Source organism: Moschus berezovskii, chromosome 18, assembly GCF_049115385.1.
Source record: "Moschus berezovskii isolate FMDL1 chromosome 18, NW_MosBer_1.0, whole genome shotgun sequence".
Classification (NCBI taxonomy): domain Eukaryota; kingdom Metazoa; phylum Chordata; class Mammalia; order Artiodactyla; family Moschidae; genus Moschus; species Moschus berezovskii.
In genome coordinates this window covers 53,991,340-54,016,050 of record NC_142477.1, presented here as the reverse complement: position 1 = coordinate 54,016,050, position 24,711 = coordinate 53,991,340, and the positions used below count along the sequence as shown (strand labels likewise).

The 24,711-nt window shown below is 36.7% G+C and overlaps 1 protein-coding gene across 3 annotated transcripts in view; it reads right to left on the bottom strand.

The window, feature by feature from the left end:
- Positions 1–12,290: 12,290 nt before the first annotated feature.
- Positions 12,291–24,711, bottom strand: part of DDX4 (DEAD-box helicase 4) — a 95,312-nt gene continuing 82,891 nt past the window's right edge. For all 3 annotated transcript variants that reach the window (XM_088827697.1, XM_088827696.1, XM_055422036.2), the window contains 4 exons: positions 16,066–16,165; positions 15,028–15,298; positions 13,655–13,765; positions 12,291–12,998 (listed from right to left, as the gene is read on the bottom strand). In XM_088827697.1, coding sequence (XP_088683823.1) covers positions 12,912–12,998; positions 13,655–13,765; positions 15,028–15,298; positions 16,066–16,165 — 569 coding nt within the window. In that variant the 3' untranslated portion in view covers positions 12,291–12,911. The remainder of the gene's footprint in view (positions 12,999–13,654; positions 13,766–15,027; positions 15,299–16,065; positions 16,166–24,711) is intronic.

Genomic DNA, 24,711 nt, shown 5'->3' with positions numbered 1-24,711 from the left:
TACACACACACACACACATAAACATACGGGCTTCCCTGGTGGCTCAGTCGATAAAGAATCTGCCTGCAATGCAGGAGACCACCTGCAACACAGGAAACCCAGGTTCGATCCCTGGGTTGGGAAGATCCCCTGGAGAAGGAAATGACAACCCATTCCAGTATTCTTGCCTGAAAAATCCCATGGACAGAGGAGCCTGGTGGCCTATAGTCCATGGGGTCACAAGAGTCAAGCACAACTCAGTGACTAAACCACATACACAAACCATACACACAAACGTGCATTTCCCTCACTTCTCCCATCTCACGCCTCTAGGTCATCACAGAGTGCCAGGCTGGGCTCTCTGTGCTATACAGTAACTTCTCACTATTTGATGTCAACATTACTTTCTCAATTCATCCCACCCCTACCTTCCCCATGTCCACAAGTCCATTCTCTAGATTTTTGTCTCCATTCCTTCCCTGCAAACAGGTTCATCAGTGCCTTTTTTCTAGATTCCATGAATTAATAAATGACATTTGTTTTCCTCTTTCTGACTTCACTCTAATTTCACCCATCTCACTACAACTGACTCAAATTCATTCCTTTTTAGGGTTGAGTATGCTGGTACTATCTTTCTGGTATTTTTATCCCAAAGCATCAATTAGATCACAACTGTTATCTGGATGACATTATAAAATACATCCTGATTTCAAAGATATTAAAATGTTGGGAAATGTCCACCCTAGAACAGATAAGGGGTAATTTGAGGTCCTGTGAACAGAGTTAATATATAAGGAGTCCATGTCCCAGCCAAAAAAACCCCAATTTTTAGGCCTGACCATAAGCAATTACAAAGACTTTCCTTGGTGGGCTTCACATCAAAGGTGTCCTCCCCATATCAGATTTGATACAAAATCAATACACAATGCATTACCATCTCTGAAAGTTGTTGCAGACAAGGATTCAGGGCCCCCTGGATGGCGGTGCTGTTATACACATCTGCATTTCTGGCCCAGGCACCTCTATTTGGAAGTCTTATGGGAAAAAACTAGAAGACAATTTTCTAGACCCTCAGTACTTTACCACTCCTGGCCTCTTCTTCTTCCTTTTCCCAGCCTCTGGGTCCATAAGTCTGCACGTGCCTTTTGTTCAGGACTCCCTGAACAGTGAGACAAGCAACCCCCAACATCTGTACTGATCCATCCGACCCTAAAGGAGGCCATTCCACAGGAGGAAGTGGAACAGAGGGAGTCTTCTATTTCAGACCCTTGTCTATACAAATGCCGTTAAGTGGTTAAAGACTTGATTTGACCTGTTTAATGCAGTACTCCAACACTTGGCAGTTAACACTCTCCAGCTCAGCTGAACTGTTCTATTCAAGTCAAGCAGAATGCAGTAAAGCAATCTGAACTCAAAGCATGAGAACAGTCAGAGGTTCTTAAGAAGTCTATCAGTCAGGATTTCCATTTGTCATTTTTTTGTGTACTCAAGCACATGCTGAGCAACTGTTACTTGTTAAATACTGAGACAACTGAGTTGAGATGGCTAGACATGACATGACATGAGCCAAATGAGAAACAATTCACAACACTGTAGATACATATTTGGATAACAAAATATTTGAGTCTATGAGTTCCGGGATGGGAGGAGCCACCATGAAGTACAGTTACCAAGGAAGACTTTGCAAAAGAAGTGTGACTTGAGTAGAGCACTGAACTAGTAAAGTCTGGGTAATTAGTGGGAAAAACATATGGACATTAATATATAAAACTCCCATTCTCAAAGAATATAGTTCTTTTTTCATGTTTTTTTTTCAAAAAACATGTTTGTTGTTGTTGTTTTTAAATTACATGTGTATGCCTCTGTAACACAACAGAGGAACACATGTTCCTCTGCAGAGCAACATGAAATAGGATGTATGATTATTTTTCAGAATTTGAACCTCAATTGTTTTAACCTCATTTTCCTTTAGTTTCTATTCCCCAAATTCAAACCAATGAATTGCAGAAAAATCAACTTTGAACATTTTCCTCCATAGTTGTTTAGCTAATCCACTATGTGGCTATTAATATGCAATTTGAACAGAGTTGCCAGCCACTGGAGTGGAAAAAGACATCCTCCAAAAATGTATAGCCATTATATCCTAAATCAGTGCACGTATAAATGTTACATTTAATAATAATAAGTGCTATATATAAATGCTATAGTTATATATAATTAAAATATATGCTATGCTATATAATATATAAAATATTTAAAAACAAATATATAATGAATAATGAAGTTGCTCAGTCATGTCCGACTCTTTGCGACCCCATGGACTGTAGCCTACCAGGCTCCTCAGTCCATGGAATTTTCCAGGCAAGAGTACTGGAGTGGGTTGCCATTTCCTTCTCCAGGGGATCGTTCCAACCCAGGGATCGAACCCAGGTCTCCCGCATTTCAGGCAGACGCTTCACCATCTGAGCCAACAGGGAAGCCCATATATATGAATATATAAATAAAATAAATGCTATATTTATATATAATAAGCATACACTAAATGCTTATTAAGAATAAATTTTTGAGACAAAATCTTGGCTTTGGAAGCCTGGTTTCCTCCCAGCTATTCAATTATTTATTAAACTTCACTTTCAACTCTTACCAACTTCAGAATAGGATGACATTATTTTCAAACCACAAATATTTCTTGAACACTTTCTCAGTGCCAGGCAGAAGTCTCTGCCTTCCTAGAGCTTACAGTCTGAATTTAGTCTAGACTTCAGAATTGTACTGTTGCTGAAAGAGTCTTAGCCACTAACCACATGTGGCTACTGAGCACTTGAAACACAGTTAGTACAACTGAGAAATTGAATTTTTAAAATTTTATTTTATTTAATATAAAGCTTGAGATTTGATTTGGCTATTGGGAAACAAGTATATCTGAAACAACTTGAATATGTGAATCTAGATTGGGTATGTAAATCATAATTTACTATATTCAGTATAGTTTATAAAATCTAAATACTAAATATTTCCAATGAAAACAGCTTCCAAATTGAGATATGAGGTAATTATAAAATATACATTGGATTTCAAAGATTCAGTACAAAAATGTAAAATACCTTAATTTTTATACTGATTATATACTGAAATGATATTTGGGATATATTGATCACATATGTCTCTCCCACACCAGCAAGGCAGCAGTAAAGAATATACCTGCAAATATAGGAGACTCAAGAGACGTGGGTTTGATCCCTGGGTTAGGAAGACCCCCTGAAGTAGAAAACGGCACCCCACTCCAGTATTCTTGCCTGGAAAATTCCATGGACAGAAAAACCTGGTGGGCTACAGTCCACAGGGTAGCAGAGTCAGATACGACTGAGCAACTGAGCATATACACAGCAGCTGGAGATGGGCTAGACTGGAGGTTTAGCAAACAGACTTTTGAGTCAGAATATCTGGGTTCAAAGTCCCACTCTGCCACTTGCTAGCCTCCCTTACAGTTAGATGTGACTAAGTTCTCAACAGTGGAATAGGAAAAGAGATCTATATGCCATTTCTTTGCCTAATTCATAAACATCTTCCTCATGTCCACCTCTGCCCTCCCCTGGCCCCCCTTTTCCTGGCTTGATGAAGAGAAGCATAAAGTCCTTGGAAACCATATACCAAAGATAGTAGAGGCACATGACAGAAGAGCCTGGAGTCCTAAATAACCATTTGAAAGGCCACCTACCTTGCAGGAACACCCTCCTAGGACAGTTAGATGAGCAAAAACCTACCTCCATCTTGTTAAGTCTCTGAAGTTCTGGGGGTTTCTAAAAAGCAGCTAGTGTCATCCTAGTAGATAAAATCAGTGACTCAAAAGACTAACAGTAAACCAGTTCACAACTCTTGGCGTCATCACGAAGCAGTAAGGTAACACCCCATCCCTTGATTCCATCTCTTCTCCACCCCCTTGTATGACTACCAGGTGTATTGTTGCCAAGTCTGTGATTGGGTAGATATGTAAACAGATGAAGAAACAATGAAATAAATGACCACTGACACATGAAAAGGTGCTCGACATCACTAACCATCAAACATAAAACCACAGTAAATGGCTAAAATTTTAAAGCTGGCGATAACAAATAATGGTGAGGATGTGAAGCAAACGGAACAATCTTCCTACAATGCTGGTAGCTATAATAATAATAATTCAACTACTTTGGAAAACTCTTGTGCTGTTACTAAGAAAGCTAAACACATACCTACCCTATGACCCAGCAGTTTCATTCCTAAGTACACACCTATGATATCTAAGAGCTGTGTTCACCAAAGACTTACAGAATATACTTAAGAGCTTTATTTACCATAGTAAAAAACGGGGAACAACTCAAATGCCCATCAACAAGAAATTAGAAAAACAATTTATAGTATATTCATATGACAGAACACCACACGATAAAAGAGAACTGATACACGCAACATGGAGAAATCTCACCAATACAACGTTGAAAACACCAACAAAAAAGAGAGCTTATCAGTCCATTTATATAGTCAGGAACAAACATAATTTATGGTTATAAAAATCAGAATAGTGGTTACCTCTGGGCAAAGGAGTTGAATGCAAAAGGGCAAGAGGGTAATAGAAATGTTACCCATTTTGATTCACGCAACGGTTTTAAGTATATGTAAATAAAAACTTAAGCCATATACTGAATGTTTGTGCATTTTAAAATATGGAAATCACATTTCTAATAAAATGGTTAAAAAGTTAACCTGTCCTCTTGAGAAACCTATATGCAGGTCAGGAAGCAACAGTTAGAACTGGACATGGAACAACAGACTGGTTCCAAACACAAAAAGGAGTACGTCAAGACTGTATATTGTCACCCTGCTTACTTAACTTATATGCAGAGTACACCATGAGAAAAGCTGGGCTGGAAGAAGCACAAGCTGGAATCAAGATTGCCCGGAGAAATATCAACAATTTCAGATATGCAGATGACACCACCCTTATGGCAGAAAGTGAAGAGGACCTAAAAATCCTCTTGATGAAAGTGAAAGAGGAGAGTGAAAAGGTTGGCATAAAGCTCAACATTCAGAAAACTAAGATTATGGCATCTGGGCCCCATCACTTCATGGCAAATAGATGGGGAAACAATGGAAACAGTGACAGACTTTATTTTTCTGGGCTCCAAAATCACTGCAGATAGCGACTGCAGCCATGAAATTAAAAGACGCTTGCTCCTGGAAGAAAAGCTATGATCAACCTAGACAGTATATTAAAAAGCACAGACATTACTTTGCAACAAAAGTCCGCCTAGTCAAAGCTATAGTTTTTCCAGTAGTCATGTATGGATGTGAGAGTTGGACCATAAAGAAAGCTGAGTGCCGAAGAACTGATGCTTTCGAACTGTGGTGTTGGAGAAGACTCTTCAGAGTCCTTTGGACTGCAAGGAGATCCAACCAGTCAATCCTAAAGAAAATCAGTCCTGAATATTCATTGGAAGGACTGATGCTGAAGCTGAAACTCCAATACTTTGGCCACCTGATTTGATGAACGGACTCATTGTAAAAGACCCTGATGCTGGCAAAGATAGAAGGCAGGAGGAGAAGGGGATGACAGAGGATGAGATGGCTGGATGAAATCACTGACTCAGCAGATATGAGTTAGAGTAAGCTCTGGGAGGTGGTGATGGACATGGAAGCCTGGCATGCTGCAGTCCATGAGGTTGCAAAGAGTCAGACACAACTGAGCGACTGAACTGAACTGTACTGATTTTGGCACCGAAACATTCTATAGTTCAAATGATGGTTTTAATTTATGGCACTACAGCAGTAACAATTCTGTCTATAGAACTGAAATAAATTATTGAAATCAAACTTTTCATCATCCCATACAACTGGTAACACAGTAAGATAATCCACTTGAAGAACAAACATGGTAAGATAAAACTATCAGAACCTGCCATTTAACTAGCATAAATACATTAGCTGATTAGCATCTGTAGATTATCATGTAAAATCTCAAGTGGTAGAACATCCTAAGACTGATGAAACAATAGATGCAGATATAGTGAGATTTATGATAAATGGTCAATTAACAAGTGTCACTCATATCCCTGTGATATTTGTAAGCAACTCAAACACTATAGTTGCAAATGTAATCCCTGTTTCTCAGGAAACAACTATTTATTGATCATTGATATATCAGCTAATTCAATACAGTATGTTCCCTAATACAAACCTTCAAATTGCTAACTTTGAAGAATGCAAACATGCATCCCATCAACATCAGGCATGAGTGAAACTGCAGCTTGCCCTCTGATTCCTATTGCTGACGATCCTTCAGATCTATCATTTCCCATCTCCTTTCCCTCTTCCAATCAGTAACTCTTCTCGCCTGTTCACACAATGCCAGCTCCTGTATGCCAGCTTCTGTACTGTACTACTATACTCTTCAAAGTACTGTAAGACTAAAAATGTTTTAATTTTGTTTTTTAATGTATTATTTGTGTGATAAGTACTATAAACCAATACAATACAGTCCTATGTAGCCGATTGTTCTGCTTGGGTACCGAGGCTAACTCTGTTGGATTTACAAGCAAACCAGACTTATGAATGTGCTCTTGGAACAGAATTTCTTTGTATGTAGGGGATTTTTTTGTATTAGAATAAAATGAACATTGAAATATAAGGGCACCAGCATACGGTTATGATACTCTGCATTCTTATATGGGGCTGCCTCTTTTAAAAGTATTTTATTGTAACTGCATGCACTGACTGTGTAGCATCTTCACTGGATGCACACTGGATGAAGAAACCTCCAGTTATTGTCTTTTATGTAAAAGCAAACTGAAGGATAAACCAGATCATTGATAGTGCTAGGTACCACCCAAGTCATCGAATAATGCCAATGTTAAGGCTACTCCAACTAGTTTTAATATGAAGCATCATACCCATCTTGTTATACAGGAGTGTCTCTTCCTATACAGTTTTTGAGTATTTTAAACTGTTTTTGTATCTGTTGAGAATATATCCCTCACATGGTGAACCTCTGCCAAAACTAAGAAGAAAATCAGGTTAAATAGAGATAGCCAAGACTTCAGGATAATAAATTCATATACACAGGAAAGAAAAAACTCGGCTTTGTTCCTGAATGCTGAAAAAGAATTCTACAAAAACATGATTCCAAACCCAGAAAACACTAAGAAAATAAAAAAACACACACACACCTTTTCCACGGAATTCTTACATGCAAAATCCCCCACAAAGAAGTAGACTTCAATGCCCTACTATGACAATTTGGCAATCTCCTAAATTACAGTAAAACAATTAATGAAATACTTAAAGGATTAACCTAAATTACCAGACCCCAAACTCTAGGACAAATCATTTGCTCACTTCAATTTCAAGCATCCTTAGTGTTCCAGCACACATTCACCTTATTGTCCCTCCCCACAGTCCTCTCCTTACAAGAAAATTCCTCAGGGAACCAACCGTCTCTAAAGCAGTAGTCATTTAATCTTTGGTTCCTTGGCCTTTTTGCTGTGTCTATGGATGGATTTTACATAGGCAGATAAATCTAAGCACAAATCCCCTGAAAATTCAAGTAAAACTTGAGTCGAAAACCAATGTGATCTGAAGTGATTAGGAACCGCAATTCTAAACGGAGTACAGCAGCGCCAGACCACCACGCAGGCACGCCCCACACTCACTTGGTTGCGATCAGCGCAAGTTCTCAGCGGCAGAGACGCCCTCCTATCTGCTTATCCCAGTCCCTGGGATCCCAGGAAGCCAACCTCCGACTCTTCCCCCGGGGGAAGTTTCCCGCCGCCCCCACATCCTCAGTAGCTGTCATTCCCGGCAGCGGGCAGAGCAAAGCCCTGCCCTGGTTTGGGAAATGAGGACCACCAGCTCAGAGCTGCCTCGGGGACCAAGCCAGGATGCAGGCGAAGCTGCTTCCCAGCACCAGCAGCTTCAAGGCGACCACAGCCACACACAGCTGTCGATCGCTCACATCTGTCTGACTGCTCACATCTGTCTGACCGCTCATATCTGTCTGACTCCGAGGCTGAGCTCTCTGCTGGTCGGATAGTAAAAGAGCACTTTTCCTCACCACCAGCATTGTGGGACATAATACAAGTCCATTCTGGGGTTTTCCTAAAGAGGTACTAGGTTCCCGGTTCTGCGTGGGGCATGGCAGGGAAATCTAAAGCTGACACTGAACGTAAGTGCCAACCACAGCATCACGCACACTGGTCTTTGGCTGAAATTTTTAACACGGCCATTTTAAACATAGTTTAAAATCTATAAAGAGTACACAAAACAAAATGAAAAGCTCTCTTCTCCCCAGTTAGGAGACCAATAAAGAGATTATAGGAACAGCACAAAATGTAAAGCCAGGGGTGTAAAGGGTAAAGAAGGGGTGAACTTCTGTCCAATGCTGCTGCCCAATGTTATCAATGCTGAAAAATTAAATCAGAAAACAATCACTACTCTACCCAAGAACCTAACGGAAAGATGGGCTGGATGGGTCATGTACCCAGTATGAAATCAGGACTATTCTTCATCTTTACTCTCTAACATCACCATTATTCCCAAACCTTCATTTGTACAGCTGATGCCTGACATTCGACATTTTGAGCTTCTTTAGTTTGGGCCAGAACCTTTGACCCTGCAAAGTTTTAAAACGCAAAGAATTCAAGGGAAGAAAATCTAAGCTTTATTATTCACATCTTAACCTATGCCTTTTCAGGTGGCGCTAGTGGTTAACAATCCACACCTCTCAATGCAGGAGACTGGAGAGACAGATTCAATTCCAGTCGGGAAGATCCCCAGAGTAGGAAATGGCAACCCACTCCAGTATTCTTGCCTGGAAAATTACCTGGACAGAGGAGCCTGACGGGCTACACAGTCCATGGGGACACAGAGAGTTGGACACAACTGAGAAAAGTGACTAGGCATTTACCTGAGAGGAGGCCTCAATGAACAGATAGAGGAGGAGAGGTCACTAGACTCTAGTGGTTGGCAGGAAAGGCACAAAAACGAACAGATTACTGAATCTGACTAAAGCCAGCATTCTATATACCATAACAACTTAAAGTTGATAAAGGCTAAAGATTTCTGATGTCAAGCAGCAGGAAAACAAATGCTTAATGTAAAAAATAAAAAGATTTCTCAGGTTAAATTCCAGGGATTAAACAAGCATTAGTGAAGTAGAAAATTCACTATTAAGCAACATTTGGAAAAAGAAAATAAGACAGCTATTGGAAATAAAATATAACTGCTAAAAAACTACATAAAAAGATTTAAAGATAGTATTCTACCAGAACATAAGCAAAAAGATGAAAACACATAAAAGACAGAAGACTTAGAGATTAATTTTGTAGTTCGAGTATCTGATTAATAGCAACAGGAGTTCCATAAAGAACAAAGAAAATCTAGGAAAAATTATCAAAGAAATACAATACACTCCCAGAGTCAGAAAAGTATGATCTGCAAACCACTCCAAATACTCTATAATTTAAAGGTCCACTCATTATAAAATTTAAGAACATTAACGTCTTTGGGGATCTAGTTTTCAGACACTAACTTTGAACACAGAAAATAATATGATGAAAAGCACATATTTCTTCTCCCAAAAAGAGAAAGACAATTGAACTATAGGGTAAGCAAACTGCTCTAAGAGTTTATCCAAAGTTAAAGCAAATGGGTCTGTGGAATATTTATAGTAATTGTTCCTAGAAACACAGAGGTGACAAAATTGGAAAAATAGTAAAGGAAAGATAATCAGACTATGTTAACTGGCCCATGCAGAGAACAAATTATATAATGTAAAACCCCACTGATTTTCAGTTTTAGAACCAACTTGCAGATATAACAAGGGAGCTTTCTTACAGAATGCAAATGTTAACTTTGGAAATGTAAATGTATAGTTTACAAATGTTGCAATGTAAAAACAGAAGTAGGGTGCCTGTATCATCTCACAAAGTATACTTCTAACTATATTAAAGTTACCAATTTTTTTCTTCTTTTCTCTTTTTATCTACTATAAGATGATGGATGCTAACTAAACTTATTGCAGTAATGATTTCACAATACAGTATAAGCGAAACCATATGCTATATGCCCTCTAATTACACAGTGGTATATATTAACTGCATCTCAATAAAATTGGAAAAAAGTTACCAAGGAAGGGAGAATGAGGTGAGTGGTCTTTACCATGCACAGTCAGTAGACTGTGGGATGTGGAATAGCAATTTAGAAAGGGAGAGGCAGCAGGATATTGCTCTATTACAATCCTTCTACAGAATTTTATTTTCTAGTCGTATGTGTATCTGTCACTTTGATACTTTTTAAAGAAAATTTTCAAATCTATACTCAGAAATAAAGAAAGTAAATGAACACTTGGATATTTACAGTTGGTTTGTTATGATGGTAGGATTATGTGTGACTTTCTCTTTACATTTGTTTCAGTAATGCTCCGATGGTAAATCTGATAAATCAAGCATGACTCAAAAAAGTTTTAAGGCAATCAGGCTATGACCAAGAAGCTCTTTGAGGAAATAAAAAAGGAAATGACCTATAAATTCTCTTTGTAAACAAAACTGGAAGAGACAGTTAAGACATACAGACAAAACAAATAACTTTCATTTAGCCTTTCCCAGAAGTGAGATAACAGTATTAAGTTAAATATATCCTATTTATTTTTTTGCTTGCAGGATCTTAGTTCCCCCAATCAGGGATCAAACCCAGGTCCTTGGCAGTGAAAGCACGGAATCCTAACCACTGGATTCCCAGGGAATTTCTGTCGCTTATTCTTTTTAACTAAACTTCTCATTTTGAGTTGTCTGTTCTTTGTGTATTTGTCTAATGGTATTCCTACATACCCACATATATAAATAACTATACGCTGATAATCCACTATCAGTTCAGTTCAGTTCAGTTCAGTTGCTCAGTCGTGTCTGACTCTCCGCGACCCCATGAGATTTTTGTCTGTTTACCCTTTTTATATAAGCAACTAATTCTATTGTGATCAAATCTATTCACTGTTTCCTTCATGATTTCTGTCCTTTGAGCTAATGTCAACTCTCATTCCCAAGTCAAAGGTTTAATATTTAACTGTATTTCTTTGTAGATGTAATTTTTACATGTCACATAGGGCTGATTTTTAATATGGCATGGGGGTAGGCATCTAGTTATCCCAGCATAATCTACTGAATGTTCCATTCCTCTTTTAATTTGTGATGCCTCATTTATTAAACAAATTCCTATAATAAGACATACATGTTCAGGAAATGCTGCTTTGGATATTTTAAGAGAATAAAAACATACACTTAAAACCGATTATTTTTGTCCCCCTGTATTTACGTCTCACTTGTTTTATGTTAATATTATGGTTCATTTATTTAATGATTTATTAAGAATTTCTTATAATCTAGACACAGTGTTTTTTCCCCTTCTTCCCTTTTTAAAAAATTATCATTCTTTAATTGGAGCCTAATTACTTTACAATATTGTGCTGGTTTTTGCCGTACATTCACACGAGTCAGCCATGGGTGTACATGTGTTCTCCATCCTGACCCTCCCTCCCACCTCCCTCTCCATCCCATCCCTCAGGGTCATCCCAGTGCACCAGCCCTGAGCACCGTCTCATGCATTGAACCTGGACTGGGGATCTATTTCACATATGATAACATACATGTTTCAGTGCTATTCTCTCAGATCATCCCACCCTTGCCTTCTCCCAAAGTCCAAAAGTCTGTTCTTTATATCTGTGTCTCTTTTGCTGTCTCGCATATAGGGTCATCGTTAGCATCTTTCTAAATTCCATATATATGCATTAATATACTGTATTGGTGTTTTTCTTTCTGACTTACTTCACTCTGTATAATAGGCTCCAGTTTCATCCACCTCATTAGAACTGATTCAAATGCATTCTTTTTAATAGCTGAGTAATATTCCATTGTATATATGTACCACAGCTTTCTTATCCATTCATCTGCCGATGGACATCTAGGTTGCTTCCGTGTCCTGGCTATTGTAAACAGTGCTGCGATGAACATTGGGGTACACGTAGACACAATAAGACATGTAATGGTAACCCTCAATACTAAAATATCAAAAAATTAATTATGGCAAGAGTGAACAACACTGTTTCTGTTGATATAGTTTGAGCTCAAAGAATGATTTTCATTACTGCATCCGTGTATTAATGTGTATTATACATATTCAATTTATATAAGACTTTTCACTTCATTGGTTTCACAAGACTCAAATCAAATTTCAAAATACAAGAGTTGAGAACTATAATCTGTAACAAGAAAAATTAAAAGTGCTGTCGGAAAACTTAGGAGGGAAAGAGTTTCATCCTTTATTTTTAAGGAGAAGTCTGTATGTTATATATACAAACAGTTGTATCATTGAGTACAGAGTTCACGTTGCAAACATTCAAGCATGTTCATCACATATCTAATGATATAAAATCAAAATTGCTTTTAAAAGCTTGTCTTTCACTGTTTCTATCATGAAAATCATGTCATTACATTTCAGTGACACACTATTATTTAAAGGCTCCTTTTAAGTAAAAATAGAACCCAATAATTTTTAACCAAAAGTGTATCCTATAATCCTGTTTGCTGTAGGATCAATAAACACTATAATAAGACATGGCATTTAGACATGAAATATGTCTAAAACCCTTGAAGAATACAATAGAAATAGGCAAGACATTTAGAATGCTTTAATCTTTCTGGTTAAAACCATTTGTATTAGTAACTGCAACGTTGTAACTTTTAGCATTTCACGTAACTAGTCAGTAAGGATTTTTTTTAAGGGTAGGAATAAGAACAGAAGGATAGGAGATGCAAGGTTTCATACTTCTGTTTTAAAAAATCAAAAAATCAAAACTACTTTCTTCTCTGCATCAAAACTGTACCACAAACTTGCAGGTTGTTTTCATTTTAATCCCATGACTCATCATCTACTGGATTAGGAGCCTGTGATGAAGAAAACCCTGCTGTGTTCAAAGAGCTCTTGCCGTGGTAACTCTTAAAAAAGAAAGAAACAAACAAACATTCAATTTTATGCACTGTTAAAGTTACACTACCTAGACTGATAGCAAGGACTCAAGCTTTCTACCATTTCCTCCCCAAACAAAAAATTTCATTTCCACTGAATCCAATCCATCTGAAAAAAGTCCATATCAACCTAGGAAGTTTAAATTGCACAGAGTATTTCAAGAAAAAATGTAAGTCAATAGTTTTGGCAAATGGAAAAACAAAGCTCTTCATGTCAATGAATAAGCATAAACACTTAATGACTAGTATGCCCATTGTTTCTGTATAAAAATTATGTTGCCTAGAAACTGACACAATAGAAAAGATATGCAACCATACTGCTATTATTTTACCTTACTTAATAATGTGGTCAGAATTCAAAAAATAAAGAATTACTACAAAAATCTCAGAAGATCCCAAATTAGAATTTAAAATGGGAAAGGAAGGTGTTTGAGCATAAATCTTAAATTCCTCCCCTTTAAGACCAAAACTATGTATGTACATAAAATATTTAGAGAAACATTAATTTTCTAGGCATGAAAATAACGGCTTAAGTTATTGCCATAGTTACTTCACAATATTAAGCACAACATTTACAAAGAGTAAATAACTAAAAGCCAATTTCTAAATTTTCCCCCTCAACTAACCTTTCTAGTATCAACTGATGCAAACACATTTCCTCTTGTACCACCACTGAAGGCAGGACCATATGTACTAAAGGCAATTTCTTCTAACCATGCAGGTACATCCTGTTGAGCCTTAAAAAAAAATCAACTTCATAAACAACATGCATAAAGTCTCAAAAGACTCACACGTTTATGTTTACTTTGAAAAAGCAAGAGAGGTCCAGAAAAACATCTGCTTTATTGACTACACCAAAGCCTTTGACTGTGTGGATCACGACAAACTGTGCAAAATTCTGAAAGAGCTGGGAATACCAGACCACCTGACCTGCCTCCTGAGAAATCTGTATGCAGGTCAAGAAGCAACAGTTACAACTGGACAGGGAACAACAGACTGGTTCCAAATAGGGAAAGGAGTATGTCAAGGCTGTATATCATCACCCTGCTTATTTAACTCATATGCAGAGTACATCATGTGAAATGCTGGGCTGGATGAAGCACAAGCTGGAATCAAGATTGCCTGGAGGAATATCAATAACCTCAGATATGCAGATGACACAACCCTTATGGCAGAAAGTGAAGAGGAACTCAAAAGCCTCTTGATGAAAGTGAAAGAGGAGAGTAAAAAGGCTGGCTTGAAGCTCAACATTCAGAAAATTAAGATCATGGCATCCGGTCCCATCAGTTCATGGAAAATAGATGGGGAAACAGTGGAAACAGTGGCTGACTTTATTTTCTGGGGCTCCAAAATCACTGCAGATGTTAACTACAGCCATGAAATTAAAAGATACTTGCTCCTTGGAAGAAAAGCTATGACCAACCTTGACAGTATATTATAAAGCAGAGACATTACTTTGCCAACAAAGGTCTGTCTAGTCAAAGCTATGGTTTCTTCAGTAGTCATGTATGGATATGAGAGTTGGACTTTAAAGAAAACTGAGTGCTGAAGAATTGATGCTTTTGAACTGTGGTGTTGGAGAAGACTCTTGAGAGTCCCTTGGACTATAAGGAGATCAAACCCGTCAACCCTAAAGGAAATCAGTTCTGAATATTCATTAGAAAGACTGATGCTGAAGCTCCAATACTCTGGCACCTGATGTGAAGAACTGACTCATTGGAAAAGACCCTGATGCTGGCAAAGACTGAAGGCAGGAGAAGAAGAGGACGACAGAGGATGAGATGGTTGGATAGTATCACCAACTCGATGGACATGAGTTTGAGTAAGTTCTGGGAGGTGGTGATGGACAGGGAAGTCAGGCATACTGCAGTCCATGGGGTTGCAAAGAGTCGGACACGATTGAGCAACTGAACTGAACTGAAAATCCATACATATAAAATGTCCGCTTTCAATGACAAGGTAAGAACACTATTCATTCAGTTTTAAAAATTAAACTTACATCTGATAGCACTTTCACTAGAGGCTGTGCTAAAAGGCTATCTGATTCCAGATCAAAAAAGGAAATAGCTCTGCCAGTATTTCCACAACGACCAGTACGCCCAATGCGATGAACATATTCATCAATGGTAGAAGGAAGATCAAAATTAATAACATGCTGAACATTTTCAATATCCAGCCCTCGGGCAGCTACTGAAGTAGCAACAAGAACAGGGCACTTTCCACAGCGGAAATCTCCAAGAGCTTGCTCTCTTTCTCTCTGTTCACGATCACTTGAAAGAAAACAAATCATATATTAGAACAGCTCTTAAGAAAATTATTAAAGAGAATCATTAAAGTTCAATGGATAGATTTCTAATGACAGTAAAAAAAAAAAAAGCAACATTTAACATTAATGTCTACTTCTTACAAACAAAGTATTATACTAATTTCTTTTAAGTCATCATTTAATTCTCACAATAATACTTTGAGGTTAGGACGATTAACCCCATTTGCAGATGAAGTAAGGTGACAGCTAATACCTACAGCCAAAATACAGACTCAAATATGACAAACATCAAATCTTACCCACTAATAAACTCTTTCTAGTTTTGACAAAAAATACACAACTACTTGATCAAATGCTTTCTCAAAAATTACTGATTTTTTTAAAGTATAATCTCTGAATTCTACATATTCACGGATTAATATTTAAGATATCCTAGTAAAGTGCCAATGAAATTGTGTTAATATGACATTTTCGAGTACCCCAATGAAAAGAATATCAAGCACTGGATAGATTTAGCTGAATAAACACCTAGATCTAGGATCAGAGAGACTTTAAGTGAGATCGCTTGACAATCATGATGAGGAACTTAAGATACTTCTAACTCATCCATCCCTGCCACTTGGTTCTTATAAAAATTTAAAGATGAAGAATAATAATTAGATCTTGAGATCCTAATTCCAGGATTTTTTACTAGTTAAATATACCAACATTTCTTAACAAATGAAAAATAGAAGTTACCTCCTTACTAGGAAATCATAATAATCTACTCACCCATGAATACTTGTTGTTGATATTTTTTCTTGACAAAGAAAAGTGGCAATAAAATCTGCTTTTTTCTTAGTTTCAACAAAGACCATAGTTCTTTCATCACCTAAAAGACAATGAAACATTCAAACTACAAAATTAGGAAAAGAAAAAAAAGCATAGGGTGAGTAGAAAACTGTCTTATCCACCACTGTATTCCCAGCACCTAGACTCAGGCCTGATAGGTAAGAGCAATTCAAATATTTCCTGAGTGGATAAATGTCAAAGATGGAGAGACAAGGACTTTTTCCTACTTTATGACTAAAAAAAAGAAAAAAAAAAAAAAGAAACAACCGCTTACCTTCTGCCTTCATAGGCCAACCAGTAAGTGGAAACTTTAGGGAAAGATAAATGATATCTACCTGCCAACTCTTAGCAGTTCCAAACCTGGCTCAGGCCCTTCATTTCCCTCTCTATAAATAAATGCCTTTGTTCTTCCCACGGTCATAGAATCTTTTATTCTACCTTGACTGCCAGAGGCATTCATAATAATTGCATTCAACCCAGGGTTGACAAACTACAATATTCTATGTTTCAACATTATCTCAATTCAAACCCCTTAATCTCCAAAGTATCTTATGTAAGATATTATCTCAGGGTCTTAACACATTAAAGAATATTTACTTGTTAGCTTGAAGCAGTTAATTGGTTTAAATTCAAGCATGAGCCAGAGACTTTTCCACATGAAGAAATTTTCTATAAAATGTTAGAGAGGAAAGATAATAATCTATAGCCTGAATAGAAGTAACAAGGTGTTACTTTTCATAATCCCACTCCCCCATGTCCCTATCAGCTGTCTCCATTTATTCAATAAACATTCAGCACCCAGTAGATGCCAATATCTATTCTAGATACTGAAAACACAGCAAATAAAACAAAGCACCTACACTCATTGTGGAGAGGTAAATAACAAATATGATGCATTAAGTCTAAAAGAGAAAAAAATTTAGCAGAATAAGGGCCAAATGCGTTTATGCACCCTCTCCAATTAGATGACATCTGAGGACAGATAATACTAAACAAGTGAACTATCCAGATATCTGAGGAAACAGCATCATAGGTCAGAGGTAAGAACAAATATAAAGGTTCTAAGGTACAGGTGTTCTTTATGTGCTAAAAAAAAAAACAAACAAAACAAAAAACAGAAAAGAGATCCCCATCTGGTTTTTATGTTCCAGGCAGAGGAAATATCAAGAACAAAGGCAATGAGGTAGAACCATGTCTGGTACGTGTGGAGAATAGTAATGAGCAAAGTGCAGCTAGAATAGGGTGAGCAATGGAGAACAGCAGGATTGTAGAGGGATAATGGAAGCCATTTCATGAAGTGCCCTGAAATTCACTGAAAGATCTTTACTTTGAGGAGGGAAGCCACTGCGTTTGGAGAAAAGAAGTAGATCTGATCTTTGTTTTAATTTAGCAGCTGATGGGTTCTGATATAGTTTGATGCTAGACAGAAACAAGAGGACAGATCAGATATGTACACTGCAGAAAGAAATCAAAGATGCCTCATATTTTTGTGTCTGAAAACTGGAGTGTTAGTCACTCAGTCACGTCCGATTGATTCTTTGTGACCCCATGGACTATAGCCCACCAGGCTCCTCTGTCCCTGGAATTCTCCAGGCAAGATACTGAATGGAACTTCCAAAGTAAGACAGTAGGAGTGCAAGAAAGGAAGGTTTCAGAGGTGATATTTAATCTCAGATATCAGACAACCAGGTAGGAAATCAAGAGAATGACTGATTCCTATAGTAATAAATGAGCTATATCCTTGAGACATAGTCATTTTATTAATAAGTAATGATTTTATGTTTTATCAAAACTTATCTTTCAACAGTTTTGGAGATCATTCATCAAGATGCCCAATGCCAAAACTGATTCATTTGATACAGTCAGGTACATAATACCACTATGCAGCTTAAAGCCTTGATCTCATCTTTTCCTGGTTCCCCAGTGTGAATCCTAAAATGGTAATAAAAATTTAACTCTGCTGACACTTCTCTGTTTTTTCCTCTACTAAAAGTTTCAGATTTTTTTTCTAGTTCAGTTTTCTAGTTCTAGTTTTCTATATCCTTTCAGTGGCAGAGATAATGAAAATGTAGTTTTAAGATCAGACCATTCTGTGATCTTTGTAAATGGATTAATGAATTATAATTATTTATTCTGTGAGGTAAAAAATAATACAGAATTCATCTTTTCAGCTTATTTTGTCTATTAGTCCATTGTGAACTAAAATTAAGAATCTAAAAATAATTCTAGCTCTGGTAGCCAAATTGCAATTTTTTGTATATCTGTGTACATTCTTGACCTATATGGCTTAAGCGACAGAACTGAAGCTATCAGCTCTTTATGTACCTATAATACAGAAAGAGGTTTATCTACCACTGTTAATCTACCATTATGTTAATACTCTACGGACAAGTATTAACAAACATAAAGTCTCTTAAATGAGCTCAATTCTGATTGGTTTACACAGATAAATTAGAGAATTGATAGAAATCCATAATTCTAAAAATTATGATTCTAAAAATTCCAGAAATCTAAAATTCCCAGAAAATAGAGAAATTGACTCATAATACTCTAACTATTGGAGAAGGAAATGGCAACCCACTCCAGTATTCTTGCCTGGAGAATCCCATGGACAGAGGAGCCTGGCAGGCCATGGTTCATAAGGTCACAGAGAGTCAGACAAGACTGAAGCAACTAAGCACACACTCTATATCAAATTAAAAACTCTTCCTATAGCAACTAAGCAGAAATATTTTAAGATTCCAAGTTCTCACAATTAAGTGAAACTTTTGATAAACAAGACTAACTTAATAACTTTGGTTTTAAAAATATGCATGTCCTTTCTCCAATTTATCAGTGTTAAGTAGAAAACAAACATATTTTATTTTACTTGGGTTTTTCTTAATGTATGAAGATTTGCCAATCAAATTAATATTCTCTGTAATGTTTAAGTGCATGAAAATTTAAATCTGTGTTCAACTAAACTGACTATTCAACATTATCTACTGTTTTGCATACTGTCATCTAAAAGATAATTTCTAAGGTCTTTGGCTTTAGGTTAAGTTAAAACAGTAGACTATACTGAGTTAATTAAATTGATAATCACTGAATACAGGATAGAATTTGCTTGTTATTTTTCATATATTATAGAGAGGCAATATCTTTGAGTCATAATAAGGAAGACACTCAATTTTGCTACTTTAAGTGTAAAAGGATATGTGTGGCGTAGAAAGTAGAATAGAAAGTTCATGAGTTCTGGTAGACAGACTCAATGTCTCTGTATGGTATCTCTCAATTGTCCATCCCTGCCTCTAGTTTCCTCTATGAAACAGAAGTGAACTTTGGTTAAAAGTAATAATTAACATAAGTGGTCGAGACTATACTAGGAGTAAAATTGACCAAGAAATATAAACTGTTTTTGTATTTATTTTTCAAGGAAAGAAAAAGTAAAATTTCCCCAAATTTGCAGCTCTCAAAATTTTGGTCTATGACTCTTTTAAAAAAACTCAAAAAATTATCAACAATCCCAAAGAGTTTTTGCTACATGGGTTCTAACAATTAACATTTACCACCCTAAAAATTAAAACCAAAAAATTTTTTTAATATTTACTGGAACATTCTGCATGTTAAAATAATTTTAGTATAATTATGAAAATTGTTTTTACCTCACAGACTCCCTGAGAGCATCTCAGGGACTCTGAGGAGGATTCATTTTGTCCTAAAGTATCAGTTTTCTCTAGAATATGAAAAATGCACAATGAAAGATAAAACCCAGAAACTGAATTTTACACAAGTTTATAATATGTAAGTCTTAAAAAAAAAAAGCTATGTACTTGTGTTAAGTCACTTCAGTGGTGTCCGACTCTTTGCAAAACCATGGACTGTAGCCCGCCAGTCTCCTCTATCCATGGGATTCTCCAGGCAAGAATACTGGTGTGGGCTGCCATGCCCTCCTCCAGGGGGCATCTACCTGACCTAGGGATCAAACCCACATCTGCGGATCCTACATTGAAGGCTGATTCTTTACCACTGAGCCACCAGGAAAGCACCCCCCCCCCAAAAGAAAGGATGAAATGTGTTAAAATTTTAACAAATTGAATCAATTTGCATGGAACTATTTCCTGATTTACTGTTTAATGCCTTTACTTACAATATGAAAGGTTCTTCTTTCTCTTCCTTATAATCAGCCTATATAGCAGATTCTTTTCACTTTAATATGTTTTTGGTTGTTTAAAGAAAAAACGACCTTTATGAAAGATCTATTGTTCTTTATAACCACGTTACCTTCTACTCTTTTTAAATGCTTTGTCATTTCAATTAAATTACTACCTAAGAACTAAGTAATCTTGTACTAGTAAAATGTTCAACTCTCTTCCAACAACTTTTGATTTTGTTTTTCTAAGATCAGAATATAAATTTAGACTTAACAGAAGCACAAGATATTAAGAAGAGAATACACAGAAGAACTGTACAAAAAAGATCTTCATGACCCAGATAATCATGATAGTTTGATCACTCACCTAGAGCCAGACATCTTGGAATGTGAAGTCAAGTGGGCCTTAGGAAGCATCACTACGAGCAAAGCTAGTGGAGATGATGGAATTCCAGTTGAGCTATTTCAAATCCTGGAATATGATGCTGGAATATAATATGCCAGCAAATTTGGAAAACTCAGCAGTGGCCACAGGACTGGAAAAGGTCAGTTTTCATTCCAATTCCAAAGAAAGCAATGCCAAAGAATGCTCAAACTACCGCACAATTGCACTCATCTCACACACTAGCAAATAATGCTCAAAATTCTCCAAGCCAGGCTTCAGCAATATGTGAACCATGAACTTCCAGATGTTCAAGCAGGTTTTAGAAAAGGCAGAGGGAACCAGAGATCAAATTGCCAGCATTCGCTGGGTCATAGAAAACACAAGACAGTTCCAGAAAAATATCTATTTCTGCTTCATTGACTACGCCAAAGCCTTTGACTGTGTGGATCACAATAAACTGTGGAAAATTCTTCAAGAGATGGGAATACCAGACCACCTGACCTGCCTCTTGAGAAATCTGTATGCAGGTCAGGAAGCAACAGTTAGAACTGGACGTGGAATAACAGACTGGTTCCAAATAGGAAAAGGAGTACGTCAAGGTTGTATATTGTCACCCTGCTTATTTAACTTATATGCAGAGTACATCATGAGGAACGCTGGGCTGGAAGAAGCACAAGCTGGAATCAAGATTGCCGGGAGAAATATCAATAACCTCAGATATGCAGATGACACCACCCTTATGGCAGAAAGTGAAGAGGAACTAAAGAGCCTCTTGAGCAAAGTGAAAGAGGAGAGTGAAAAAGTTGGCTTAAAGCTCAACATTCAGAAAACTAAGATCATGGCATCCATTCCCAGCACTTCATGGCAAACAGATGGGGAAACAGTGGAAGCAGTGACAGACTTTATTTTTTTGGGCTCCAAAATCACTGCAGATGGTGACTGCAGCCATGAAATTAAAAGACGCCTACTTCTTGGAAGGAAAGTTATGACCAACCTAGATAGCATATTAAAAAGCAGAGACATTACTTTGTCAACAAAGGTCCATCTAGTCAAGGTTATGGTTTTTCCAGTGGTTATGTATGGATGTGAAAGTTGGACTACAAAGAAAGCTGAGCACCGAAGAATTGATGCTTTTGAACTGTGGTGCTGGAGAAGACTCTTGAGAGTCCCTTGGACTGCAAGGAGATCCAACCAGTCCATCCTAAAAGAGATCAGTCCTGGGTGTTCATTGGAAGGACTGATGTTGAAGCTGAAACTCCAATACTTTGGCTATCTGATGTGAAGAGCTGACTCATTTGAAAAGACCCTGATGCTGGGAGGGATTGGGGGCAGGAGGAGAAGGGGACAGCAGAGGATGAGATGGTTGGATGGCTTCACCAACTCAATGGACATGGGTTTGGGTGGACTCTGGGAGTTGGTGATGGACAGGGAGGCCTGGCGTGCTGCAGTTCATGGGGTCAGAAAGAGTCGGACACGATTGAATGACTGAACTGAACTGATAAATTAAGAAGAAATCCACCTAAAGTACTTCTGAAATTTCTCAGAGAACCCCAGAGAAAAGGCAGGCTTTTTATTTCACCATATAAAAGAGAGGCTAAAAATAATTAAGCTTATATAGCATGTTATTACTTTTAAGAGTTGTGTGGTAAGAACTGCTTTATCAGAAGACATTAAGCTTTCCCTAGGTTGAATTGCATAGGTAAAATGTTATTCATACATTTCAAAACTGTTTACTTTATGAGAAGTCCCTAGAATTATGTAAATTCCCTTGCTGTTCATAATATTTTTTTTAAACTTCAGGAGAAACACTGACCAAGACACTTATGAAACAACTCTAAACAGGTTTTCTGTATATTTCAGAGGCTTGGAGGTACACTGCTCCATACAACCAAATTTGTTTGTAGCATTATTCTTATTCTCAGCCTTCATCACATCTTCCATATTTAACAATGATCACTAATAACTTAACCACAATCATTCTCTGTCAACTACAGTTTCTATTTTGTTTTGATGCTTGTCCAAAGACTTTCTATAAACCAGAGAGTTTCTATCATCAGTGAAGAACAGACTCAAGTCTTGTGGGAAAGGACTGTTTCAGGCACTTCAAACTATTGATACCTCAAGGTAGAAGGCTATAAACTGACATTCTGACACCTTGCAAAGATCACTGAATTGAGGATAATTTCTAGAACTGTTTATATTCCAAAAGCAGATGGAATCTGCTGACAGATTCACTGAAACAAGAATCAATTACATTAAAAATGTGGGGAAATTTAGAAGAGAGGAATTCACTTAAATTTCTAGGTACTGTAAATGGTACATGAAAAGTATCTCAGACTTAGTTTCCTATTCTTCAGAGACATTTACAATTTCAATCTCAGATTTCTTATGAAAACTATCTAGAAGTTAATTTTGTGACTTTCATAGTTGTTCAATATTGTATGGTTCTAGATTTGTGAAACAAACTCGAAGAGGCCTTTGTTATGGAACAGTCTTGCTGCACCTATGAAAATAGGCCAAACATAATGAGACCAGCCTTTCTTATGATCAAGAATAATCTGAGATTATTGTGACTATGTGGGAATACAGGTTGTCAGAAAAAACTGTTGAAGACTCCAAAATAAGCAAAGCTGATACTGACTAGCATACCCTTCAAGGTTGTCTGTACCTTTTACTACCTTTGTTTTATACCTCTACTGCAACTGAGAGCAATGCAAATGATTCTTATCGATAAAAATACAAATGAAAATCTTCCCTCAAATGTAACAGATTATTACACTTTGTGAATATTGATCTATTTTGCATCTATTTATAAATTCATCTTAGTCTTCCTGATATCCTACAAAGAAATGTGTTCTTTGAATTCTCCTCTGAACTGGCTATAACATCTTACTAGTTCCCTTTGTAATTAATGAGCTCAATAAAATATTTGACACCTGTTCATTTAAAATTATGAAAAAGGCAGTTGGTATACTACTATGAAATAATGAAAGCTATACATTTTAAAAGCAGAAGAGGAAAGCTACCAGATTTAAGTTAATGATTAGAAAGAGATAAATTTACAAGAACAAAAATATGTAAAATATACAGCATAACATTTCTGTGCAAAATAAAAAGAAATCAAGAATAATAAATTATGAACTACAAAACATTTAACCTTCAAACAATATAGAAGTATACCAACAATGCTTACATGCTGACCTCAAAGGTTTCCCAAAGGGAAACCAGAACTTCTGAAACACTATCTTCAGCAGAATTATTCTCAAACTTCATTCCATAAATTCATATATAAAAAGTCTTAAGATAATTATACTAGAAATGTGCTCTAACTTCAGCAAAACCATGTATTACTTATCTCTTGCTGCATTTGGAACTTCAGTTTATACTGGGCAAGTTATTTGACATCTCTGTATTTCAGTGCCTTAACCTTAAAATGAGGATAACAAACCCCACCCTCAGAAGGTTGTTTTGAGAATTAAATGAGTGAACACATGTAAAACAATCAGAATAGTATATGGCCCACAGCAATTATTATTTTTATTTTGCATGCAACAGTACATGCTATGAAACATATTATGAAGTAAAACTAATAACATTTCTCAAACTCAAGATGAATATTTGGTTTTTTTTTCTTTTTGCAGCTTGAGGCAGTTGTAAAATAACTTAATGGAGCTTTTTACAACTGTGTATTCTATAGTATTTTTTCATTTGGTGAAATTTTAACTGTTAATGTTTTTGGCATTGTGCTTTGTACCATTTATTAAATAAAAATTAAAAAAAAAATAAAGCTTTCTAATGTGTAAACAAGAAGCTAATATCTCATTTTCAAATAGTGTTCAGTTATGGTTTTTAAAAGTTTTTTTTAATATAAAACACAGAAAAAACTGAAGATTAGAAGCCTTTTAAAAGCATTTCTAAGTCAACTTCTTATTTGACAGTTTCTTGCCTTTTTGTTCCCCATTCCTAACACTGACTTCAAACTGAAACAGACACTTAAAATGGAGGATGAGGAGAAAGGATCCATCTGATACATTTAGCCTGTGAGGCAACAAAAAAATATTAAGATGGC